The sequence below is a fragment of the Hemiscyllium ocellatum genome, chromosome 39 (genome assembly GCF_020745735.1).
Source record: "Hemiscyllium ocellatum isolate sHemOce1 chromosome 39, sHemOce1.pat.X.cur, whole genome shotgun sequence".
NCBI classification, from domain to species: domain Eukaryota; kingdom Metazoa; phylum Chordata; class Chondrichthyes; order Orectolobiformes; family Hemiscylliidae; genus Hemiscyllium; species Hemiscyllium ocellatum.
The window spans coordinates 25,924,997-25,942,907 of NC_083439.1; the positions used below are offsets into that span (position 1 = coordinate 25,924,997).

At 43.0% G+C, this 17,911-nt stretch overlaps 1 protein-coding gene across 1 annotated transcript; it reads right to left on the reverse strand.

Moving 5' to 3' along the window:
- Nucleotides 1-558: 558 nt before the first annotated feature.
- Nucleotides 559-8,618, reverse strand: LOC132834287 (arrestin domain-containing protein 4-like). Its single transcript, XM_060853009.1, has 8 exons — nt 8,096-8,618; nt 5,953-6,022; nt 5,714-5,861; nt 4,000-4,102; nt 3,665-3,921; nt 3,308-3,470; nt 2,973-3,127; nt 559-2,820 (listed from the first exon to the last, which is right to left on the reverse strand). The coding sequence occupies exons 1-8, from the start codon at nt 8,364-8,366 to the stop codon at nt 2,761-2,763; spliced, it is 1,227 nt and encodes a 408-aa protein (XP_060708992.1). The 5' UTR covers nt 8,367-8,618; the 3' UTR covers nt 559-2,760.
- Between the last annotated feature and the right edge of the window lie 9,293 nt (nt 8,619-17,911).

Consider the following 17,911-nt stretch of genomic DNA (forward strand, 5'->3'; position numbering starts at 1 on the left):
ATTTCAATAATGACTTGGGAGTACATGGAATGAATATCAAAAGTCCAGGCATAATATTTTCTTCCTGTTTCCTGCAAATCTATGCCAACTTGTACTTTTGGGTGCGTGGAAAAGATTGTGGTAGTGTTCCACAGGGACTGGTCATGCTCCAGTACATAATCTCTATTACTTTTGACATGCACCTCCTGATGGTGAATATCAAGACATTCCATTATGAAGAGTCATAGTTAAAACCTATCCTGTGCACACAAGTACCTGGACTGGCATCAGGAAATTCTGTTTAAAATGATTCTGTCTAAACACCAAGAACACTGAACCAATTGCATTGTATCGCCAAATTTCCAATAATTCGAAGTGAAATGTATTAGCAACAGTACAATGAAGTGCTGGAGCTTAATACACCTACATTATTTGCTAGAGATATGACAGGTTCTCCCACATCATCCTTCCTCTGTTCACCAAAATCTAGATTCCATCCCCTTGCCTATGAACATTGACAGTATATTAAGAGAGAACAACTGTTAATGCTTTGGCCAAAAGAATTTTTATTAACAAAAAAAAAGATTTAAATAATACAATAATAATACACACTGCTCTTTACATTATAAAGTAAAAAGTTGAAAAAAATCACAGTTTTAATGGCAAGTTGAATAATGCACATTTAGCTTATTATAAAAAGTTATAATTGCACATTCAAGTAATACTCATATTTGTGCTTATGCTTTTTATTCCACTTAAAATGCTCATCTTCCTTATTAGTTGCCAGTTGACACGAAAGGTCACATTTGCCAAAACAGACTGCCAATTAGTGACATACAAGCTACATGGGGCATGAACAATGCTATGAAATTACAAAGTTTGATTCTATATACAATTCCGTTCAAAAAAATGTCAAAGTTTTAACTTTCTAAAGCCCAAGTGCATTGCTCAGTTTTATTTCAATTTGCTTAAGACATTTCATTTCACATTTATACATGAAGATTGAAAAATTCTAATCCTAACTTCAAGAACATCCAGTTCAAAATTGGCTCCAATATTTTCAAACAGGATTGAGAAATTGAAAAAGATATCTTGATAAGCAGATTCAAGGTGCAAAAGACAACTTGCACTGATGCTATGAAAATATTGACTTGTCCAACTGACTGAAGAGGTTTCACCTCCTGACAGTGGTATGACTGACCATCACCCATGAAGTTTTAAGTCTAGCAAGTCAGGAAGGAGATTTTTCACCAACTTGAAAACTTAGTTTATTGCTGGAAGTGGAAACCAAGAATGCATTGCACCAAAGCCCTGAGAAACACAATATTGCACCATTAAACATACAAATCAGAAATCAAATTGGAGTTAAGAACAGAAATCAGCAGTACAAGACAGAGATAAAGTAGCAAACAGTAAAATAATTCTCACTAAAAGCATTCCTACGAGATGCAATTACGCATTTCATAGATGCTCAAATGCAAGTTTATCATTCACACAAGTGCCTTCCCTCAAAGAAAAGAGTCTCAATTGTAAAATAACATTCATACGTGAAGTTTTAACAACCAAATTAAGTCTTCTGTTTCTCAGCCACTAATATAGCAAGTGTAGTACTGTAATTCAGATCATATTAAATGAAAAAAAGGTCAGCAAGGTTTCAGTTTTTGGCTTTTCTATTAAAAAAAGTTGCATACTATTAATTTAGGGGGACACTTTAAATGTAACATTGGCATTTCGCCCTATATTTCAATGACAGCCCTTTTAAGTACTTTGTCATCACCCAATAATTCTTATGTAGCCAAAAGAACATTCTTGCAAATACCAATATGCAAACACCTTTATAGAAAACATGGCAAAAACACAGCCGCACACTCGATAGTCCTTTGTAATGAACGACTTAACATCATACATAACCATCCTGAGTACCTCCTCGATCCCTCTAACCATTCAATCAATAACTCCCACTTCCCTGTACTGGGACAGAATTTAGACAAATTTTTTTGCACTCAAAAATTGCAATTTACAACTATTTGTAAAGATAATAAAAGATGGATAATTATACACAGTATTTCCTTTAAGATACAGGAGTGCAAACTCATAACTGAAAAAGGCCCAAGATCGTACTCTTTGGTTACTTTACAAATACAGATATGGTGATTACTTTTGCTCGACATTAAAAAAGTATTGACAGTAATTTTGAGAACTGGAAAAACACCCTTTGTAAAAGGCAACATTGTACGAGTGTTTTAAGAGGACACAGAAAAACAAATGTAAACATTAATCTTCAGCTTTCCCAACAAACTGTCTTGAATAGTCCAGACTGCTTTCTGTCCCTTTAACTGACATAGTGGTCATTTAGTGGCAGTAAACCCTTCCTCACATTAATAGTTATTACTGTACCAGTGATTGCAAGAATATCCCCTTCCATTCAGCATAAATTGTTGCTTAATGAAAAGAAAGCTTGGGTTCTGTCAGGGACTCATTTTAGAGTGGAGGGGTTTTTATTGCTCTGTAGTGTTTTGGTTGACTAAGCTTTGCATTTACTTCCAATATTTGGTGCAAGTTTTACACTTACACTTCTTGCAAATATGTCAACCACTTTCAGCCCCTTCGTTTCCCAAACAGAATTCTCTTATGCAATTCAGTCTACTATCGATCAGCCCACCACAGGCCACCATTCATTTCCTTTCAAATATTTTTGCAATGCTGAAGATGCTCTGTACTTCTTCAATGGTTAGTTTTAAACCAACCAAAAGATGAACGAATGTAAAAGATATAAAACTGTCAAATTTCAAATGATACTTCTCGTTGCATCTCTTCTGCGAAGGAAGGGTATGGGTCAACCTGAAGAAAAAAGACATGAAATTTAGAAATTGCAGCAAATCTTTATAGACAATTCAGATACAGGAGGATCAAATCATATTACTGCATGTAACAAATTAGTTTTAAAATATAACTAAAACTCAGAATTAATTAAAAGGTTCATGTGTTCAAACCTCTGAATAAATTGGTGGTGGCTGAAATCTGAACTCCTGAATGTAAGCAAACATTGGGCTCCCAAATTCATGCTCCAAATGATCGGCCTGCGGGAGGGATGGAAATTGCCTGGCAAGGTCTTCCTCAGGTACAACATCCGCATAGTTGGGCGGAGCTATGGAGAGAGAATATGAAGACAGTTTGACAAACCACATCACTGTCAATAAGAAATCACCAGAAACAATACTTTACTAGCTCTCAGCAACAGAACATCACAAGTATGAAATGTATAGATGCAGTCCTTAGATTACTGTACAGTATTTGTAACAGGTTAACTGGAGGAGAAGACTCTTACCTTCAGGCTGTTCTGGCAGGGCAAGTTGAAGCCAACTCATGTCCATACTGAACTGGCTACACATACTTGATGTTCTGCTTCCAAAGCTACTGTATGGGATGGTGCCGATAACTATGGGAAGCTCAAGCATCAGTTTTTTAGAACCTGGAATGTGTACATAGACCTGTACAAAAAGAAATGTAGTCAGGACTAAACCACTAAAGAAAAAATAGATAGCCTTTTTGTAGAGAGATGATTGAGAGATTACATTATTCTTTTGCAGCCTTAACTGCAAGTTAATTTGTGATCTTAAGTTTATCAACAGGGTGGTTGAAAGAACATAACAGGTACTTCCAAAAATCTCATTGGTATACTTACAGCTAAAGAATATTCCACTCTGATGATACGGCAATCCAGGATGGATGGAGTAACTGGTGGAATTTTAAGAGCTTTCCCATTCCATGACTCTGTACTACCAGATGCAACATGGTTTCCACGAACATTTGCGATCACTTGTCGAAAGGTCTTTGTTTTCTCATTTGCAAGATAAGTCTGTGTTTGAAAAATTGCAGCTTTTGGCATAATAAGGCGTGAAGAACAATTCTCAAACTCTGCATAGATTGGGATTGCTTCACCTGTTGCAAAATAACAGGTGATTAAAAACAATGGAAGTCCTACATCAAAAGAAATAAAAATAAATGTATATAGCTCACCATTACAGAATCCACTTCTTTCAATACTGGCACTTAGGGATATTGGTCCAGAGGTAAAAAACCAACAACCAATTGTCTTCTCTTTACTTTTTGACACTGAAGACTAAAAAAGCAAAGTGATAGTTACTGACTCAGTATTTATCACAGTATTTTATTTTCTAAAAGCTACAGTTTTCTCAGAAATGTTCTCTACAGATAAACAATAAACTGAATCATTAATGCTAAACTGAACTGTCCACTTTATAGCCACAGCTTAGTAGAGTGGAGGTTTAGTTTAAAATAGCTCCAAGTCAATTTAAGTTAATTGCCAAAGTCTTTACTCAATCTAAAAAATCTACCCAACAGCAAGTGTTCAACTTTGAGCTGATTACATATGGTCAGATTTAACAGTTCAATATATAACAGAATAATGGAAAAAGTAAAAGTATATTTTGGGGACCTAAGAACTTCCACCCTATTAGATCTACTTCATTTACATTCTACCTGATTATATTCAAAAGCTGGCCAACAAGTTTCCACTATAGATTGTTTTCATCTCATCTACTGGATAGTACTGCACCTCTTCTTGTCGAGCCATTTCAGGATCAATGTCACTGGACTGCCCTGGATCTCATGTGCATGTTACTGCAGATTCTAAAACTTCAAAGTCAACTTTGAGTCTGACCACCAATACAATGAAATCTGGGAAGTTTGTACAGGTCAACAAACATCATCAATTTTTTCATCTGTGCAAACAGGCAAATCAACAAGTGGCAGGTACAACTACCACTCCAGATTTTGCACATGAACCACATTTTGGTGGACTCAATGCTGAGAAGGCAAAAGCATCATCGACTTAACTGTATTGTTAGTAGGCCAGTACAATAAAATTGTAACATGTTAATGTTTGTTGGCTGTTTATGCATATTAAACAAATATTTCAATGTGAATGTAGAGCTATTATGGAAGAATGAGAACAGTTGTGATGAATATGCTTTCCTTTATTGGTCAGAGTATTGAGTACAGGAGTTGGGAGGTCATGTTGCAGCTGTAAAGGACATTGGTTAGGCCACTGTTGGAATATTGCGTGCAATTCTGGTCTCCTTCCTATCGGAAAGATGTTGTGAAATTTGAAAGGGTCCAGAAAAGATTAACAAGCATGTTGTCAGGGTTGGAGGATTTGAGCTGTAGGAAGAGGCTGAACAGGCTGGGGTTGTTTTCCCTGGAGCGTCACAGGTTGAGGGGTGACCTTATAAAGGTTTACAAAATTATAAGGGCATGAATAGGGTAAATAGGCAAAATCTTTTCCCTGGGGTCAGGGAGTCCAGAACTAGAGGGCATAGGTTTAGGATGAGGATGAGAGGGGAAAAGATATAAGAGAGACCTACGGGGCAACTTTTTCATGCAGAGGGTGGTACATGTATGGAATGAGCTGCCAGAGGAAGTGGTGGAGGCTGGCACATTTGAGAGGCATTTGGATGGGTATATGAATAGGAAGGGTTTGGAGGGATATGGGCCGGGTGCTGGCAGGTGGGACGAGATTGGGTTGGGATATCTGGTCAGCATGGATGAGTTGGACCGAAGGGTCTGTTCCCATGCTGTACCTCTCTATGAATACAGAAAGAAAACCTTGGCAAGTGGGTGAAAATACACAATAGCCAAACATAGGCCCCCTTATGACAGCTGCCCAAATAAAAACTACAAAAATAGTATCAGAAAACCCTACTCAACTTACCAGAAAATTTGGTGCATTAACATCAATTTGACTTGTCACAGAGAATTCTCTTTTCACAATTTGGTTTGGGACACATGGCCGCTCCAATATTGCTGTTACCCAGTATTTAACACTACCATGTTTCCCCTTGAAGGATGTAACCAAAGGCCTATGTTTTAAATATGAAACATTAGAATCTTCATCATTTGTATTTCTTTAAAAGATGTCACATGTTGAATATGCACATGCCTGTTACTTACCCCTGTGGTAGTTGAAAGCTGAATGGGAATTCATGTTTTCCTGGTTGCAATATGAAGTACCCTTGATTACCTGAGGTAAATAAAGAGGTTCTATATAATTTTTTTATTTAGAAAGCTGTAGAAGTACATACCAGGTCAGCAACTTAAATTTTCAAAGTACTGAAATGTTCCAATCAGAGCTTTCCTTAGGGGGAGCAGTCAGTAAATATATGGAAACAAGGCTAGGTGCTACTCGGTCAGTGTGATCGCCAAAGAGAACATGGAAGAATGAGAGTGCATTTCTTTGTATTAGTGCAGTAATTTTAATGAGTTAAACGTTGCATATACAAGTTCAAGTTAATGACAATGAGTTTGGGCATTTTTTGACTTCTCCTAACTTTGTTGCTGCAATGTGGAGGAGACAGAAAAAAGAAACAAAAAAATTTAACTTTATGTTCCAGTAGTGATGAGCTGCAGAAGAGACTCAAACTTGTTGCGTTGTCTGTTGATTTTCATCTTTGCATTATTTCTCCAGAACTTAAAGCAGGACTTAAGTAGCTTATCTTTTTCCACATATCAACATTTCCAGCAGTGTGGTTTTTGACAGTTATATTGATGCAGTGTACTTTGCACTGCATTTCAAATCTGCAAGAGGCCCCATCTCTAAACTGTAGGAGTGACTACATGAGCCATCTACTGAATTTGCATTAAAATATGATCAGTGGTTGATTCACACAAGTGAAAGATTAACTATCTGAACTACAGACAGCTTTAAAGATTGATTATTAGTTTGCCAAAAATAGAACTAAATATGTAGTGTTCTAGTCTAGTGACCCGTCTGCTCAAAGGTGTATCAAGCGTGCCTGTAGAGGTTATTTAACATTTATGAAGTGTAGTTTGACAGGGCTGCACTTACTGTACCCTTGTACAGAAGAGCAGAAAAACACTTTATGAGACAGGACTAGGGACTGCACCTTCTTCCCTGTCTACAAAGTAGAGGATACATCACTTAAAATAACAAAGCAGCTCATAAATAACCAAACAGAAGCAAAACATGATTCAGCTCTTTGAGATAGCAAAGCAAGAAACAGGGTTACTCTGTTTATACTGATAAGTCCTGCAAACTGACTTGTTGCAATAGCCCATGGCAACTTTAGTCTTTTACAAAACTAGTTATTGCCCAAGTTCTGCCACAGGCACCAAACGTCAAGAAGGTCAAAGACAGGAGCGATGGTGCAGGAGAGATTCAAGAGAATGATTCCAGGCATCAGAAAGCCTCCGTTACGTGGGTTAAGATTAGAAAACTGAGGTGGGGCGTAAGAGGTTGAGAGAAATTTGATGGACACTTTCAAAATAAGGAGAAGCCCGGATACAGCAGAGCAGATAGTGGAAAGAAAATACTCCTGGCACTAGCAGAAGAGTAGAGACCCATAGGGTAAAGGTGACACGAAGGGAACTTCCTTACATAGCAGCAAGCAGCTGGGATCTGGAATGCTCTGCCAGTGAGGGGGGTGGGGTGGGGAGGAGAGGAGGATGGGGGAAGAAGAGGGGGATTAGACAGGGGTGAGACCTGGAAGGGGGGGGGGTGAGACCTGGAAGGGGGGGGGGGTGAGACCTGGAAGGGGGGGGGGGTGAGAGACCTGGAAGGGGGGGGGGGAGAGACCTGGAGGGGGGGGGGGGGGGGGGGGGGGGGAGAGACCTGGAAGGGGGGGGGGGGGGGAGAGACCTGGAAGGGGGGGGGGGGGGGAGAGACCTGGAGGGGGGGGGGGGGAGAAGAGACCTGGGGGGGGGGGGGGGGGGAAGAGACCTGGAGGGGGGGGGGGGGGAGAAAGAGACCTGGAGGGGGGGGGGGAAAAGAGACCTGGAGGGGGGGGGGGGGGGGGAGAGACCTGGGGGGGGGGGGGGGAGAGACCTGGGGGGGGGGGGGAGAAGAGTGAGATGTGGGGGGGGTGAAGGAAGAGGGGAGAGACGAGGGGGAGAACAGAAGGGCGTGATGGAGGGTAGGGGGGATTAGCTGAACTGTTCTTGCGGGGGTGGGGGGCAGCATGGGCACGACGGGCCGAGTGGCCACTCTGCACTTGTCGCGGCTTTGGGACCTGCACAGAAAGAGAGAGAGACTCCACCCACCCACCCCCCTCCCCAATATCTCTGGTTCGGTCATCACCTGGCGCCTCCCGCAGGGTTTGCCGATGCTGCAGGTAAACCACCTCCTCCCGGTACCTGCTGGGCACCGCCGCCGAGCCCGGGCCAGCCGCCACCGCCTTGTCGATCCAGTTGACGCGGGCGCAGCCTCGGGCTTCCAGCCGCAGGGCCGTGGCCGCCAGGCCCTCGCTGGGCTCCAGCAGCACCCGGCCGGACACCAGGTCCCCGCTCGAGTAACCGCCGAGCTCCTCACCGACCAGGACGATGCCGAAATCCCTCAGCTTCACCCCCATGGCCGCTCTCCCGTAATGGCGGGGGGGGGGGGGGGGTTGGGGTTGAGGTAATAAACACAGCCCTTCGATCAGAAACCGAGCCGCTTTGACTCAGCTGATCCGGACATCGATACCAGCGCCTCCCTTGTCGCCTCTCCAGAGGACAAGCTGAAACAAATCACTGCTATCTCCCAACTGTGCGGAACTCCTCCGTCTGACTATCAGTTTCACACTCAGCCTCGACCATGCTCGAAAACAAACCGCCCTCCCTCTCTCTCGGCGTAACCTCACCTGACGGCCCGCCGGCCGCCACTCCGTTCGAATCCATTGGTTGTCTCCCACCTCGTTCCGCCCCTTTCCCCGGACCTTCCGCCTCCTATTGGCGAACCGACGCGTCAATCAGCCAGCCGTTTTTTTTTCGCGGAGTTAGGTTGCACCGTGCAGGTGGGCGGAGCTTCAGGGGTGGAGTGAGCGCCAGCTGCGGTCCAGCTGATCGGAGCGTGATCACCAATCGGCGTGCCGGCCCGCCGCGTGCACAGCGCCGCCATTGGCCGGGCGGGCAGACGCGCCGCCACCGCCGGCCAATGGCGGGCGGCTTCCGACTCGTGCACGGCGACTCGGCCGCTGAGCGTAAACAAGCGTCACGTCATCGGTGATTCGGAGTTGCCGTGGCGACGGAGGATGGAGGGACGGGGCTTGCGTTGCTTTGGCAACCGGTGGAAGAAGGAGTGATGGAGCCATGTGCCCCGCACCTCGGTTCTGTTTCTTGTCGAGGTTTAATGCCTGCGGCTTCTTGACTTAGGGATTTGTTTTCGGATTTTTTTCTTGCGCACTCCACCTCTTGACCTGTTCGTGGCCGAGTTCGCAGAACCTACACAGAGCGCGGAAGGAGGCCATTCAGCCCATCGTGGTCCGACCCCAGGGCTTTACCAATGGACATTTCCTCCCTATCATTCCAGGCCTCCAGCCGGAGCCGTGGACTGGGCAGGACGGCAACAAAGAACTGCATAACTATTGGAAATCTGAAACCAAACAATGGAAATTGCTGAAGAATCTCATCAGGTCTGGCACCTGATGGATGCTGACATAGACCTACTGATTTGACTGGGTAGATGTGAAGAGGTCAGTCTAGGAACTGGGGGAATAATGTCAATGTAAGGAATCAGCCCTGCCAATGTTAGGGCAGGGCAGGGCTGAGGAGTGCTGTGAATGTGTGGAATCCTTTACTGTAGAGGGTTGTAGCGGTTGGGTCATTAAGTATTTTCAAAGCTGAAATGCATGGATTTTGCAGTAAATGATTCAAGAGTTTGGTGAAAAAGGTTGGAAAGTGAATTGAACATTATCAGGTCAGTCAAGATGTCATTGAGTAGCAGAGCCCCCCCCTCTGCTCCTCTGACTTGAATCTAGGGTTTGAATCTAACTTGCCAGCTGGTGTGGGTGGGAGTTTGAATTCAACAAAATCTAGCTTGATGGTGACCATGTTACATTGTCACAAAAAAAGTTTAACTAATAGATGTATGCATATTTCTCCTTGACATAAAACAACAAACTACTTCAACTGTCATGCATTCTGACTGTGCAGAAAATGTGTTGCTGGAAAAGCGCAGCAGGTCAGGCAGTATCCAAGGAACAGGAAATTCGACGTTTCGGGCATAAGCCCTTCATCAGGAATGAGGAAAGTGTGTCCAGCAGGCTAAGATAAAAGGTAGGGAGGAGGGGCTTGGGGGAGGGGCGATGGAGATAGAAGGAGGTCAAAGTGAGGGTGATAGGCCCGAGTGGGGTGGGGGTGGAGAGGTCAGGAAGAAGATTGCAGGTTAGGAAGGCGGTGCTGAGTTTGAGGGATTTGACTGAGACAAGGTGGGGGGAGGGGAAATGAGGAAACAGGAGAAATCTGAGTTCATCACTTGTGGTTGGAGGGCGGAAGATGAGGCGCTCTTCCTCCAACCGTCGTGTTGTTATATTCTGGCGATGGAGGAGTCCAAGGACCTGCATGTCCTTGGTGGAGTGGGAGGGGGAGTCCTATTCTGACTGTGCATCCAAGCCGCTCATATTTTTCCATCCTTTGCTAATTATTTGTGTGCAATCTTGTTGTTGATCCTTTCACAATTGGAAACAGTTGTCTCCCTATCTATTTTGCTCAGATCTGTCAGGATAGTGAATACTTCTGTCAGATCTCCTGTTTACCTTCTCAATTGATCTTGAGTCTTAGATCATTACTGCATGGAAAGAAATGCTATACCTATCCAGTCTTTGCTGATCATCTCACATCTGTTTACTTTAATCCTATTTCACAGCACTTAGTCCATAACTTTGTAAGCTATGGCATTTCAAGTGTTCATCTGAATGCCTCTTAAATGTTGTAATTATTCCATTTCTATCACTCTTTCAGGCATGATGTGGAGGTTCTGGATTGGACAAGGTTAAAAATCACATGATACCAAGTTACAGTCCAACAGGTTTATGTGAAAATAAAAGCTTTTAGAGTCTCGCTCCTTTTTTCAGATGCTCTTTCAAGCAGTGAGTTCCAGATAGCTATTACCCTCTGGGTGAAAAAAGAATTTTAAATTCCCCCTCTAAACATCCTGCCTCTTACCTTAACTCTATGCACCCTGATAGTTGACCCCTCTAACAAGGGAAAGGGTTTATTCTAGCTGATGCTATCTATGCGTCTAATGACTTTGGAGCCATCAATCAGGTCCTCAGCTTTATCTGCTCCAAGGAAAACAACCCTAACTGACCTATGTATCCCTCTTTAGAGCTGAAATGCTGTATCCAGAACAATACCTTGGCAAGTGTCCTTTACATTCTTTTCAGAGCAATATGTAGTCATACAGTGTGATTTTCTGGGGTTTTTGTTCACTCACAACTGACTACTTCTGGATAAATCACTTTTCTCAGACTACCCATCCTGACTTGCGACTGACCTTGCAATCTCAAAATTTCTCAAAGACAACCATTCCATGCCAAATCCATCCAACAACACATTCTTGCTCCACATAACTGTGATACACCCCTTTTTGCTCGCATATATAGCCTCATTGAGTCATAGAAGCATAGAAAAAGACCATTCAGCCCATTGTGTCTGGGCTAGTCAGCAAAGATCTGTGAACACTAATCACATTTTCCAGCTACAGATCTTTGGAGACTACAGCAACTTAGATGGAAATCTAAATACTGCTGAAGTGTGATGAGAGTTTCTGACCAACTGCTCTTTCACAGTGAATTGCAAACTCCCATCACTTTCTGAGTGAAAAATAATTCTCCTCTTAGATTTTTAACTGTTACCTTAAGTCCGTGTGCCCAGTTTGATCACTGCGAGTGGAAGCAGTATCTTCCTAACCATTCTTTTTCATGACCCTTATATTCTTATACACCTCAGTCAGATCCCCCTCAACCTTTGCTGCACCAAGGAAAACGACCTCAGCCTATCCAATCTTTTCTTAAAGCTCAAACCCCCCAGTTCAGGCAGCATCCTGGTAAATCTTGTTTGCATGCTCCCTCGTGCAAACTCATACTTCCAAATAAGAGACCAGAACTGCGCACAATAGTCAACATTTTATGCAGATTTAGCCTTTCTGCATTTGTATTCCAAGCCTTTGGTGGCACAGTGGTTAGCACTGCTGCCTCATAGCACCAGGGACCTAGGTATGGTTTTAACCTTGGAAACTGTCTGTGTGGAGGTTGCATATTCTCCCTGTGTCTGTGCAGGTTTTCTCCCACAATCCAGAGATGTGCAGGTTAGGTGAATTGACTGTGCTAAATTGATCATAGTGTTCAGGGATGTATAGCTTAGGTGCCTGAGTCAGGGGTAAATGTAGGGGAATGGGTCTGGGTGGGATACTCTTCAGAGCGTCGGTGTGGACTTGTTGGGCCGAAGGGCCTGTTTCCACACAATAGGGATTCTAATTCTAATAAAAACAAGTATCCATTTGCTTTAGAATATAGAACAGTACAACACAGTACAGGCCCTTTGGCCCTCGATGTGCTGACCTTTTATCCTAATCTAAGATCAAACTACCCTACATACCCTTCATTGTACTATCTTCCATGTGCCTATCCATGAGTCGCTTTAATGTCTCTAATGTATCTGACTCCACTACCACCGTTGGCAGTGCATTCCGCACAGCCACCACTTTTTATGTGTAAAGAACCTACCTGTGACATCTCCCCTAAACTTTCCCTCTGTCACTTAAAATTATGCCCCCTCATGATAGCCATTTCCACCCTAGTAAAAAGTCTCTGACTATCCACTATCATCTTGTACACCTCTATCAAGTCACCTCTCATCTTTCTTCACTCCAGTGAGAAAAGCCCTAACTCCCTTAACCTTACTTCATAAGACATGCCCTCCAGACCAAGCAGCATCCTGGTAAATCTCCTCTGCACCCTCTCTAAAGCTTTGACATTCTTCATATAATGAGATGACCAGAACTGAACACAGTATTCCAAGCCTTGGCTAACCAGGGCTCTGTAGAGTTGCAGCATAACCTCACGGCTCTTAAATTCAATCTCCCTGCTACTGAAAGCCAAGACACCACATGCCTTCTTTACAACTCTTTAAGCCTTGTTTACACCTTCTTAACAACTTTATCTGATTGTCCTGTTACCATAAAGATCTTTGGATATGCACACTAAGATCGTTTAAATTTTCTGTGCTTTCCAGATTTCCACCATTCATAATGTAGTCCCTTGCCTCTTAGCTTTCCCCAATTACATTGTCTCACATTTTTCTGGGTTGAATTCCATTTGCCACTTTTCTGCCCACCTGACCAGTCCATTGATGTTTGTCTGCAGTTTACAGCAATCTTCTTTACTCATTACCTCCCTCCCAATTTGTATATCATACACAAACTCCTTGATCATATTGTACATTTAAGTCCAAATCATTATTGTACACCACAAACAGCAAAACCCTCGCTAAAGGCTATGTCGACAGCGTCAGTTCCCCTCATCAATGGACTTTGTTACCACCTCAAGAGATTTCATCAAATTTGTCAGAATTGACCATCCTGTAACAATGATGTGGGGGAGCTGGTATTGGACTGGGGTGGACAGAGTTAAAAATCACACAATGCCAGGTTATAGTCCAACAGGTTTATTTGGGAGCACTAGCTTTTGGAGCACTGCTCCTTCATCAGGAAGCTGTGGAGCAAGACCATAAGACACAATTTATTGCAATAGGGTGAGGGTGATTACAGTGTCATGCAACTGAAATGATCTGTTGAACAAACTTAAATTGCTGTTAAGTCTTTCATCTTTTAGAATAATTGCAGGTTTTGGTTCATTAATATGTAAATCCCAGAATTTCTTTCAAGTCACATTCTCGAGATAAAATAAATTTTTATATAAAAAAGGTGACATCTCAGCTCAGACATTGCTTTAAAGGTGTGAGGTTAGAGTCTGTCTGTATCCCAATATTGAGTCAGACTGATTCTATTTCCAAAGTAGAACTTATTAAATATTACATAGATTGACTGCCTGCAGATTGTGTGTTTTTTGAGCAAAATAGAATGTATCTGCAAATGTAATGCTGCAAATGCAAATTTACCCCGTAGACTCATATGTATGTGTGCTTGCATGAGTGAGAGCCAGAGTGTGAGTGTGTGCGTGAGAGAGTGTGCATGAAAGACTGTGTGAAGTGGCAGATGGAGTTTAATTCAGATAAATGTGAAGTGCTGCATTTTGAGAAAGCAAATCTTAGCAGGACTTATACACTTAATAGTAAGGTCCTAGGCGGTGTTGCTGAACAAGGAGACCTTGGAGTGCAGGTTCATAGCTCCTTGAAAGTGGAGTCGCAGGTAGATAGGATAGTGAAGAAGGCGTTTGGTAAGCTTTCCTTTATTGGTCAGAGTATTGAGTCATGTTGCGGCTGTACAGGACATTGATTAGGTCACTGTTGGAATATTGTGTACAATTCTGGTCTCCTTCCTATCGGAAAGATGTTGTGAAACTTGAAAGGATGTTGCCAGGGTTGGAGGATTTGAGCTGTAGGGAGAGGCTGAACAGGCTGGAGCTGTTTTCCCTGGAGTATTGGAGGCTGAGAGGTGACCTTATAGAGGTTTACAAAATTATGAGAGGCATGGATAGGATAAATAGGCAAAGTCTTTTCCCTGGGGTCAGGGAGTCCAGAATTAGACGGCATAGGTTTAGGGTGAGAGGGGAAAGATATAAAAGGGATCTAAGGGGCAACGTTTTCACGCAGAGAGTGGTACGTGTATGGAATGAGCTGCCAGAGGAAGTGGAGGAGTTGTGGTTCTGTTCGCCGAGCTGGGAATTTGTGTTGCAAATGTTTCGTCCCCTGGCTGGGTAACTCCTCAGTGCTTGGGAGCCTCCTGTGAAGTGTATCTGTGATGTTTCTTCTGGCATTTATAGTGGTTTGTCTCTGCCACTTCCAGTTGTCAGTTCCAGCTATCCGCTGCAGTGGGTGATATATTGTGTCCAGGTCGATGTGTTTGTTGATAGAAGTGGAGGAGGCTGGTACATTTGCAACATTTAAGAGGCATTAAGAGGTATATGAATAAGAAGGATTTGGAGGGATATGGGCCAGGTGCTGGCAGGTGGGACTAGATTGGGTTGGGATATCTGGTCGGCATGGACGTGTTGGACTGAAGGGTCTGTTTCCATGCTGTACATCTCTATGGCTCTATAAATCTATAGTGTTGTGACAGCAGCTGGGAGTCCCCTGTACAATGGGTTTCAAAGTGCCCTCGACATAGCCAGAAAGGTTCTCAAGCAGGGTCCCATTGCCTGACACGATGGGATGTCCAGGTGTGTTGGCTTTGTGTATCTTCATGCACATTCACATTCACATATACATGCTCACACTCTGTCCCTCTCTTTCTGTCATGCATGCACACACACATATGTGTCTATGGGGTGAATTTGCAGCATTATATTTGCAGATACATTCTATTTTGCTCAAAAAGCATACAATCTGCAGGTAGTCAATCCATCTAATATTTTATAAATTCCACTTTGGAAATAGAACCAGTCCAACTCAAGATTAGGATACAGCCATACTTTTAAAGCATTGTCTGAGCTGAGATGTCACCTTTCTTTTTATAAAACCTTAAGTTATCTCGAAAATGTGACCTGCAAACCATTCTAAAAGATGAAAGACTTAACAGCAATCTAGGTTTCTTCAATATCTCATTTCATGACACTGTAATCTTTTGCTATAAATTCTGTGTCTTCTGGTCGTACTTCTAATGAAGGAGCAGTGCTCTGACATCTAGTGCTTCCAAATAAACCTGTTGGACTACAACCTGGCGTTGTGTGATTTCTTGTAGCAAATCAAGGTCACTACCCTTGATTAATCCATGTCTCTCCACATGCAGAAAGATCCAGTCTCTCGGAATTCTCTCCAAAAACTATCCCACTCTTGTTCTGTGTATACTTGGATGCCCCTTTGGGTTTGCTGTAATTCCACCAGCCAATGTTTTCTCTGGCAATCTCTTTGCTTTCCTCATTTCCTTTCTAATTTGCTCCCTGCTCTTTCTAAGCTCCTCTAGGGATTCTGCCATGATGAATCGTTGATCTTTGCAATAAGCTTTTTTTTCTTAATCCTAACCTTTGTCTCGTGACATCCACGGTTACCTGGTCTTGGTTGCACTTTTCGTCTTTTTGGGAAATTATTTGCCTCACACTCTTGGTATTTCATCCTTTAATGACTTCTACTTCAGTAAAATGAGCCTTTTCAAGTTTAGGACTTTTATTTCTGCCCCATCCTTATTCTTTTCCATATCTATCCTAAATATAAGACTGTATAGCTTCAGTTGTATAATAATAATGCTTAATCCATTTTTATTTAAAATAGTTAAAAAATAGATTTGTTTACAATAAGTGGAATTATTTTTCTGATCCTGCTGAAACCTGGTGTAAGTAGCAATCAATCAGACAAATTGATCATCTCCGTCATTTAATTGGCTAGTAACGTATTTGTGACGGGGCTCGTCAAATAGTGATGCTCAATCGTCAGTACATTCTTTTGAATGCAGTCGTGACCATAATAAAAGTCTTCTTTTTCAAACTCAAGGAAACTTTGTGACTGGTTCCTTCATTCTTATGTAATAAACTATATTTTAATTGATGTATGATTGTTGCGTACTAAAAGGAAATTGTAATATTTGTTGTAACTGTTTGAGCAGAGCTAAAACAGAGAAGCCGATTCCTTCTTCTCACACGGTTGTAACACAGCTCTGAAGAAGAATGTGTGAAGGGAAGAATTTCAAATACACCTCAGAACCAATCTGCAACATTTTCACATGTCGAATGCTGCCCCAGATAGCAGGGTAGTAAGAAGAATACCCGAATATCCTTTAGCTTGATGCCATGTTGCTTCCAGACACAACCATGAAGTCAGCTGTAGGCACAGTGCACAACTAATCACCCTTGTGCTTTCCCATAGTGCCTATTTTGCATGGACTCGTGTCTGCCCTAGTACTCCTATTCAACATTACTGCAGTAGCTGCAGCATGTTCGTGGAGGTCTGATGCCTTTTGCTTGGACAGACTGCGAGCCTGAAGCAGTCCTTGGCCTTAGACTGCTTCGCCTTGACATGTGCAGCTTCATTCAGGGCCAGCTGGTTAAAGGTGGCACAGGTTAATTTTAAGTGGGGCTAACCTTTCTTGAGCTTGGGTCCTGTGTTGAGGTGTGCAGTCATAAGGTAGTGTATTCTCAACTGGTCAGCAAGTAATAACCATTGACACAAGCAAAAAGGGCAAGTTGTTTGTATGCTGATGGCGTAACCCGGTTAAACAAATTGTAATTATACATTGCAATCCTTGCTTCTGATATGAGCAACGATCAATTTAAGCACCCTTTATTTCCCAACTTCTTTTCCGATGCTGTATCCACTATGTAATGGCCTGTGTAGCATTAAGGAAGTTTTCTGTGTTAAAGGTCCTATATGAATGCAAATTATTATTGGTGATTTGGGTCATAGAGTAATAGTCAACTTTATTTGATAGTTTTGGCTCTATTTAAATGTTTGTTAATTAAATTACTGCACAAGCCTTCAAACACCCCATCTATCCAACCTGCACCCCATGTGCCAGAGTCATCAAATCATACAAGAACTTTGATTAGCTAGAACTCATCAGAGTCAGGCCGTGTACTCAGCAGCATCTTCCGCCAGGATCAACTGGGCCAAATGTTCTGGTCTACTGATCGGTCCATGTCAGGTGGACTCTCTGTCGGAGGAGTTACAGGGGTTCAGCTGGACTACCTCCCATCTCCTCTATCTGGGGGTCTACCTCAGACCGGCTGAGGAATCCTGGCCAGCCAACTGGCAGGAGCTGGAGGCCAAAGGCTCGGCTCACCTAGGCCGCTGGACAGGACTGCTCCGAGTGCTATCTTACAGGAGCCGAGTGCTGGTCATAAACCAGCTGGTGGCTGCCATGCTGCGGTACTGGCTGGTCCCTTTGGTCCTTCCTCCTGGTTTTGGTGCTGACATCCAAAGAATGTTGGTTCATTCTTCTGGGACAAAAAGACACACTGAGTAGCTGCACAGGCTCTGAGCCTCCCTATTGAGGAGAGCGGTCAGTCACTGGTGTGCGTTCGCACCC

Bases quoted from the DNA above. Each gene is read 5' to 3' on its own strand.
- LOC132834287 (XM_060853009.1), bottom strand. From the start codon at position 8,366: ATGGGGGTGAAGCTGAGGGATTTCGGCATCGTCCTGGTCGGTGAGGAG. The intron at 3,471-3,664 runs GTAAGTATACCA...CTTTTTGTACAG, and splicing joins GAGTGGAATATTCTTTAGCT to GTCTATGTACACATTCCAGG. The intron at 3,128-3,307 runs GTAAGAGTCTTC...CTCTCTCCATAG, and splicing joins CCTGCCAGAACAGCCTGAAG to CTCCGCCCAACTATGCGGAT.